Source organism: Oncorhynchus kisutch, unplaced genomic scaffold (assembly GCF_002021735.2).
Source record: "Oncorhynchus kisutch isolate 150728-3 unplaced genomic scaffold, Okis_V2 scaffold2339, whole genome shotgun sequence".
Lineage (NCBI taxonomy): Eukaryota > Metazoa > Chordata > Actinopteri > Salmoniformes > Salmonidae > Oncorhynchus > Oncorhynchus kisutch.
Genome location: NW_022264284.1, coordinates 1 through 8,572, shown reverse-complemented (window position 1 = coordinate 8,572; position 8,572 = coordinate 1). Strand labels below are relative to the sequence as shown.

The 8,572-nt window shown below is 42.5% G+C and overlaps 1 protein-coding gene across 1 annotated transcript; it reads right to left on the bottom strand.

Moving 5' to 3' along the window:
• Positions 1-4,279: 4,279 nt before the first annotated feature.
• Positions 4,280-7,888, bottom strand: LOC116369941 (FH1/FH2 domain-containing protein 3-like). Its single transcript, XM_031819622.1, has 4 exons — positions 7,844-7,888; positions 5,816-6,011; positions 5,414-5,581; positions 4,280-4,701 (listed from the first exon to the last, which is right to left on the bottom strand). Exons 2-4 carry the CDS (start codon positions 5,910-5,912, stop codon positions 4,619-4,621), a joined length of 348 nt encoding a protein of 115 aa, XP_031675482.1. The 5' UTR covers positions 5,913-6,011; positions 7,844-7,888; the 3' UTR covers positions 4,280-4,618.
• Between the last annotated feature and the right edge of the window lie 684 nt (positions 7,889-8,572).

Genomic DNA, 8,572 nt, shown 5'->3' with positions numbered 1-8,572 from the left:
TCTGTTGGTTAGCCTTGTCCCATACCCCCTCTGTTGGTTAGCCTTGTCCCATACCCCCTCTGTTGGTTAGCCTTGTCCCATACCCTCTCTGTTGGTTAGCCTTGTCCCATACCCCCTCTGTTGGTTAGCCTTGTCCCATACCCTCTCTGTTGGTTAGCCTTGTCCCATACCCCCTCTGTTGGTTAGCCTTGTCCCATACTCTCTCTGTTGGTTAGCCTTGTCCCATACCCTCTCTGTTGGTTAGCCTTGTCCCATACTCTCTCTGTTGGTTAGCCTTGTCCCATACCCTCTCTGTTGGTTAGCCTTGTCCCATACCCTCTCTGTTGGTTAGCCTTGTCCCATACCCTCTCTGTTGGTTAGCCTTGTCCCATACCCCCTCTGTTGGCAGTGGTGGAAAAAGTACCACATTGTCATACTTGAGTAAAAGTAAAGATACCTTAATAGAAAATGACTCAAGTAAAAGTGAAAGTCACCCAGTAAAATATTACTTGTGTAAAAGTCCAAAAGTGTTTGGTTTTAAAAGTACTTAAGTATCAAAAGTAAATGGAATTGCTAAAACATACTTAAGTATTAAAAGTATAAATAATTTCAAATTCCTTGTATTAAGCAAACCAGACGGCACGGCACAAATGTCTTGTTTTTAATTTACGGATAGCCAGGGGCACACTCCAACACTCAGACATCATTTACAAACAAAGCATTTGTGTTTAGTGAGTCTGCCAGATCAGAGGTAGTAGGGATGACCAGGGATGCTCTAGTTAAGTGCGTGAATTGGACCATTTTCCTGTCCTGCTAAGCATTCAAAATGTAACAAGTACTTTTAGGTTGGTCACATGTAGTGTAGACAACTCTAGGCTACAGTGCAACCAGGGGAACAGGGTTCCAGGTGTAACATCATTGACAGGAGTGGAAATGATGGACATGAATTCAGTATACTCCCATCAGATACAGTAAAGGTCCAGACTACTAATAGTTGCTCTGGGATTATTACCAGAACACATTTAACAAAGAATCAGATGTTTTTTCCCCCTCACACAACAGAATTCACACAGTGTCTCTGAATGTTTCTTAAGAGATCTTTTATTGCCAGATGTTCATACATACAGTTGTTGTTAGAGGGGCGAAGACGCAAGAAAAGCTCACCGAGTCTGGATGTGCTTGTGTCCAAGTCCCACACTGACTTACAGTACAGCAGTGTGGGAGAAGGAGATAATATAGCCAATCACAGAAAACATGGGCTTGCATCCCAAATGGCACCCTATTCCCTACACAGTGCACTACTTTTGGACTCTATGGGTCCTGGTAAAAAAAGAAAGAAGAAGAAGTAGTGCACTCTATAGGGAATAGGGTGCCATTTGAGACATACCCCATGTTTTATTGAGTGCAATGTAATGAAAGGCTGCTGAAGGTTCCATAGGAGTACTAGGGGCTGAAGCGTTACAGATCATTTCAGATTGAGCCGACATATGCAGTGTTTACCATGAATGCAGTCTATGCTAATGCAGGAACATTTTCAATCACGCTAAAACGCTGAACTTCAGCGATACAGATTGAATCCAGTCCTAGGTGGTTACATCGACCACTCCGTCTATCCTAATGTGTTTCAAGTCATGTGCAGAGGAAAAACAATAAAACATAACAAATGCCTCTGAGCATTCAAATCAAATGAATCTCCCTTTATCCATAACATAACGTGACACGCCACATCTGTAGACATTTCTTTAAACCATGCATGGTTTGGTTTTCACTTAAATTACAATATCCATAGAATAACACTGCTTTGTTTAACCTATAATACACTATTCTATACAAAATACCAACAAGTGAAAGACATAAAACACATCGTTGTGACATTTACATCATTTTACAGCATTCTTCCCCCATTATTACTTTACATGTACTCAGAGTTACAATACTCAAAATGACCATCTGAGAAAAAGGCTGAAAGAATGTACTTTCTCACTGTTAATGTTCTGGTTTTCCTCAATGAAAGACGCATGCTACAAATGGTGTATAAGGTGCTGGATAGTTTCATACCAAAGTGTAAGTTCTCCATGAGAAAGACATATACTTGTAGGTGTGTGACTGTTTTGTTGTGGCTTGTGTTGCTGCAAGCATATATTCTTTCATGTTTAGTCGACAATGGCTGTTTCCATCACAGTGAATGTTTGTGACTGTGTAGAATCATCATACAACTCTCTACACAATTACAAATGTAAACTGGAATTATACACTTTAAAAAACTAGCTATCTAGCTGACTGTAACAACTACACCTCAATTACAAGTCAACAGTGTAGGAACGTTCAGATATACTAAATGCCCTAATTCTACATTAAGGCAAATGGAAACAACTAATATCTTTTTGTAGAACATTTTTTGTGACAAAACTGCTAAAATGGAAATATTGTCATTAGACAATTAGCTATAACCCTAGTTTAGTTGTGATTCGAAATAAAACTGCGATGCTCAAATGGAAGGAGAACTGTTTCCAAGACATAAAGCCATGGAACATAGTACTGAAATGTATTCATCTAGGAAAGAATGAAAACAGGAAGTCACAGCTGTTGAATTGACCTAAGGAGGAAGTCCTTTCATTACACACAGTAACATTTTCTGTAACAAATATCTCCCTGAACATTACTGAATAAATAGATTTGTCTATAAAAGGCACTCATTCAGTTGAAGCTCATATCGTTTTTCTATAATAACCAATTATTAATCTCTTACTTTTTAAACAATTCTTAAATGTTGCCTAACTCTTTGACACAGAGAGTAAAGAGAGAGTACGTAAATGTAACCAGTGTAAATATAGCTCCCTGTCAGTTCTACCACTCCACAATAAGTATGTCTCAACCATAGAAGAAGGCTTTGCAGCGAACAACAGCAGGAGCTTGCGTAACACTGGTGTCATGCATGCAACACGTGTGTAATTGTAGGTACTAGGCAGGTCTATAGGTTAAAGCTGGAACATGTATGTTGTAGGCAGGCCTATAGGTTAAAGCTGGAACATTCGCTACGCGTGATTGACAGACGTCAGTCTGTCTGGACCCAGTAGCATCGTCCCTTCTGTACACTTGTCAGCTCACAGACTGTTCTCACCAAAGTTGATGACTGTGATATGCTATGTGTTTTTTAAAAGTGGAAACCAGTAATTCAATTGTATGTAGTAAATGATACCTTCCCTCTTAACACATCATGGTGTGTCCTCTTAGAATTCCAGTTTGTTCCATCTGTATAAAATCCAACTGAATCAACAACATGCAAAATTGGAAACATTTTAGTTTGCAAAAGTCAAAGGAATCTGTTCACTTTTCCTCTGAAATTCGAGTGTATAATCAGTTGTGCTACTGTTTCATTATTGGTTCTGTCTGGGGGATTCTTTCATTCATCTGATATCTGATTGGTACATCAGTGTGTGTCAAGGATTTCCCCTTCCTTTCCTCTAAATATCCAACTTCTACATCCAGTGCAAATATTCCTTCTCTGAGCACCTTTTTCTCACGGATTATAGTATTTTAAAACCCCAAAAACTACCACAGTAGTATAGTAGAACAAAACAGCCTGTGGACACAGCCATTTTTTTTTTTATATAAACAAAAATTGTTCAAACTAAAAATACTATCTGACACCAAGCCCAACACACATGCTCATCATAAGTGGGGATAGATAACATCAATGCTAACGTCTTTAACATCAATGCTAACTTATTTAGCATCAATGCTAACTTATTTAGCATCAATGCTAACTTCTTTAGCGTCGATGCTAACTTCTTTACTATTCAACTCCGAGGCCTTTTTGGTTCAGACACAAGTCCCCTGTGATTCAAGCACTCGCATGTCCCTCCCTTTAGAAGTCCTGAGGCTAAATGTCTTCTGTGTAGGTAAGTCTCAGTTTGTATCTTTCAGTCATAGGGTGAATCTCAATTGAGGAAAAGGTTAGGGAGGACGAACCTCAGATCTAGTCCTCCAAAGCCTTGTGTAGACAGGTGAGGATAGAAGACACGAGGAATCAAGGAAATACAACTGAGATTCACCACTAGTCATGTGGTCACTGTGGGCTTCATTAAGTGATTAAGACTTACAGTTGGGATGTGAGCTGTTCCTCAAAGGCCTCAGCCTCATATTCAAAGGTTAGGAGAAACAACTGATTGGAACAACACCATTAAGAAACACTCAAGTCGGCACAGCAGCATAGTGTAGTGGTTTGGATGCTGAACTTTACCTGAGTGTGTGTGTGTGGAGCTGAGTCAGCTGGATCACTGAACCCCTTTAACTGCCCTATACTAATACCACTTTGTTCCACTGAAAACCATCTATTGTCCTGGATGAGGATCATATTCCTCATGGTCTCTTCCTGAACATTGTTTACCATCTTAACCAGGTGGAACACTGTGTCACAGCTACCTGCACAAACCACAGACAGGAAGGTGAGCTACAGTCATCATAAAGCTGAACCAGGGGAAAGACCAAGCGAAGCTATGGTGCAGCGGTTGACTGGCTGGCTGGATGAGCAGGGGTTAGAGGTCAGGGGTCAGTGAAGGGCGGGGCAGGCGGTAAGAGGGTTTCCCAGGTGTCTGTGTGTGATGTGCTGCCGGATCCAGCTCTACTTCTCTTCCTGTCACACAGCCATCTCTGAACCACTGGACAACCCCAAGGCATTGGCCTCCTCTGGCGTCAGACCGCTTTTCAGTGTTCTTCTCACTGTAGAGAGGCAGGGAGGGGCAGGGAGACAGAGAGAGAGACAGAGAGATAGACAGAGAGAGAGAGAGAGAGAGAGAGAGAGAGAGAGAGAGAGAGAGAGAGAGAGAGACATAGAGAGAGACAGAGAGAGACAGAGAGAGACAGAGAGAGAGACAGAGAGAGAGAGAGAGAGACATAGAGAGACATAGAGAGAGAGACAGAGAGAGAGACAGAGACAGAGAGAGACAGAGAGAGAGAGAGAGAGACAGAGAGACAGAGAGAGACAGAGAGAGAGACAGAGAGACAGAGAGAGACAGAGACAGAGAGAGAGAGAGAGAGAGAGAGAGAGAGAGAGAGAGAGAGAGAGAGAGACAGAGACAGAGAAAGTGACATAGAGAGAGACATAGAGAGAGAGAGACAGAGAGAGACAGAGAGAGAGAGAGAGAGACAGAGAGAGAGAGACATGAAGAGGTTTAAATAGAACTGGATGTATTTACTGTAGCACTGTGTTGTTGAACTGTATCACTCAGGTGATGCTGGAAAATAAGATAGTGTGCATTAACACTGACAGAAAGTCCACAATCAGATGTCGAGGGCAGTTAAACCTTTGGCCACACCACATCCAAAGCTAATGTAAGGATACTGTAAAAAGAGAAGTTGCAAATCTGATGTCAAACAAAGGCAACTCTTACTTCAAATATTTTGTTACTGTAAAAAAATCCCTCTGACTCACGTGACTTGCGGTTGGCTCTGGACCTCTTCCTCTCGCGAGGCTCTGTCCGTGTCCTGGGCCCCTGAGTGGCTGACCTGACGATGCGCTCCATGATCTCATCTGCAGCATCTGTCTCTGTGCAATTAGGTGGGTCTTCAATCACTGATGAGCCCCAAGGACCCACACGGCCTAGGAGAGAAGACAAGGAGCGAATGAGAGAAGAGAAGAAGAGAAGACAAGGAGAAAAGAGAAGGAGAGAAAACAAGAAGAGAAGTAGAGAAGACAAGGAGAGAAGGAGAGAAGAGAAGGACAGACAGAATCAACCTCAGGTGTAGTAGAGCTGGCCGTTGTAAAAAAAAAAAAAGTCCAGAAGTTTCCCTTTTTGACAGGAGTTGTGTGAAGGTGGTGGTCTGTCAGACTGACCTGGCCTGCTGGCTCTGGTGCGTGTACGTAGGCCTGGCACGGTGGACGCTCCACTGTCACTGCAGCCCTGCAAGCTGCTCTTCAGCACTGCCTTCATGTTCTCATGCTCCGCTGCATCCTCTGCGTACTGCAGACCCTGCGTCAGCACGCCCTCCTGGCTTACAGGCCCCGGGGCGCTACCGCCAAACTTTCCATCCTGTGGGGTGGATTAGGAGAGAAGAGCTAGGTTAGAGATGACACTTCCTGAATCTATCTATGAAAATGGTTCAATTAGTCATCATGCTCTGGCACCATTAAGAGCATTCAATTAGAAAACATCTAGAAAACAACGACATACAAATCCATTCTGGGTTAATCACAGTTCTTCACAGTATTCTCCTGACCAACAGCATGGGAGCTATATTTAAATGGTCACATGCTGCATGTACTTTTAAAAATTGTATCCCACAAACAGAAGCCATATTTATTTAGTATCTGTAACAAACCAACAACAAACAAACCAACAACACCTCCCAACCCCCACAAAAACACACTGTCAAAAGAACATTCACCACACGTCTTTGTCATAACTTATTAGTCATAAGTTAACATTACTTAGACCTAAGTTATCAGCACTATGTGACGACCGTCTTATGAACCTTTACATCACATACAGTGAAGTAAAACCTAACCATTTGTATTGAGACCTGCTGACTCCTTCCCTGTTGACGGTGATCGCCATCTTGGTTCCATTATAGAACAAACAGAGCTGTGTAAGCTGATCCTGGTCAGCAGAGTGAGGCTTCAATGGTACCCTATTCCTTTTATAGTGCACTATTTTAGACCAGGACTCTGGTCAAAAGAACTATACTATACTATACTATACTATACTATACTATACTATACTATACTATACTATACTATACTATATAAGGAATAGGGTAGCATTTAGGACTCAGACTCTCATGTGGACCCCATTGTTTTTTAAGAGATGAATCTCTGGTTCTCATGAGGTCTACTACCCAGGATTAGGTTCTATCAGGAAGTGCTTGTCTGTGGATTCTGACCCCCTGGGGTCTGGTTTGAGTTTGGCCTACCCTGCTTCCCTTGTCTGTGGACTTGCAGTGAACAGAACTTCCATAGCCTTATCCTATTATCCCGAACCCTAAACCTTAACCTAACCTCAAACCCCTATTTCTAACCCTAGCCCTTAAGCCTTGTCTGAAATGTCCTTGTTTTACTATCCATCTGAGATGGATGTCCTGGATCTGTATTCTTCTACCTAGTCTGATAACTACTACTGTAGCTGGTTCCTCTAAACATACTGTCAATACCTAGTCTGATAACTACTACTGTAGCTGGTTCCTCTAAACATACTGTCAATACCTAGTCTGATAACTACTACTGTAGCTGGTTCCTCTAACATACTGTCAATACCTAGTCTGATAACTACTACTGTAGCTGGTTCCTCTAAACATACTGTCAATACCTAGTCTGATAACTACTACTGTAGCTGGTTCCTCTAAACATACTGTCAATACCTAGTCTGCATCCCAAATAACACCCTATTCCCTATACAATGCACTAGAATAGAGTACAATTTTGGAGGCACCTCTAGTATTCAGTAAATACTGTAAAGACTATAAATACTACATCTAGTAGATGTTTTTTAAATGATACCGTTAGTAGAGTTACATTCTAGTAGGAATCAATAACAACTCAATAACAACAAGGATTTGGCAGTAATGTTGGTTACACAGGTGGCTGCATTCAGAATCACAACAAGAAATACAGCGGACACACAAGCTGAGAGAAATATGTCAACTTGATCGTGATGAAGAATTCTGGCTTTTGGTTAAAGGTTAGAGACATTACTACCACAGGAAAAATAACACACACACATGCACCTGTTCACACACACACACACACACACAACCCACACACACACACACACACACACACACACACACACACACACACACACACACACACACACACCACACACACACACACACACACACACACACACACACACACACACACCCATACCTCACCATCCTCTTCATCCTCACTCTACAGAGGAAAGGGAAGAAGATGAAATGAAGAGGAAGACAGAAAAGGAGATGTTATGAGATAGTCAAACAGAAAGAGCAGAAATATGACCTCTGACAAAAAGAAGAATGAGGAATGTTCAATTCTGTAAAATGAGGTTATCTAAAAACGCTGGTGGACTATTAACCACGTCTTGTCCCTTTGTACGGTCCACAAATTCACCATTGGGTGTGACGACCACACTACTGTGCTCCCCTCCTCCCTGTGAGAGCAGCGTGATCACGCTGTGGGGATAGTTATTTCTCCTGCAGGGAAATTCAAAGGTTGGAATATTTCACACAGTGATTGAATTAGGGTGCTCTTGAACTGGAGGTGAACCCTACCAAGGACAACAGGCCCTGGAGTGCTGCTCCATCTCCCTCCTACAGCAGGCTGCAGGCCCCTCTGGGCTGGAGGGAGTTTCATCATCACACAGGGAGGAGTGGGAGCAGGAGAAGGAGCAGGTAGGGGGGGGGCAGAGGAAGAGGAGCAGGAGAGGAGGATGGGTAGAAGAGGAGGAGCAGGAGTATGGGGAGAGGGGATCAGTCCTGCTGTTTAGAATAGGCATACTATAAACAGATCACTGATTACTGTTACAGTAACCAATCACTGTACTGGATGTGTGAAACTATGCTGATGTCATTGGAAATGAATGCGTTGTCTGGGTGACCAGTGGCCACGTGTTTG

Excerpts from the sequence above, each read along its gene's own strand:
- LOC116369941 (XM_031819622.1), bottom strand. The coding sequence starts at position 5,912 with ATGAAGGCAGTGCTGAAGAGCAGCTTGCAGGGCTGCAGTGACAGTGGA. Across the intron at positions 5,582-5,815 it reads CACCAGAGCCAGCAGGCCAG|GCCGTGTGGGTCCTTGGGGC; the intron begins GTCAGTCTGACA and ends CTTCTCTCCTAG. Across the intron at positions 4,702-5,413 it reads CAGAGCCAACCGCAAGTCAC|TGAGAAGAACACTGAAAAGC; the intron begins GTGAGTCAGAGG and ends GCCTCTCTACAG.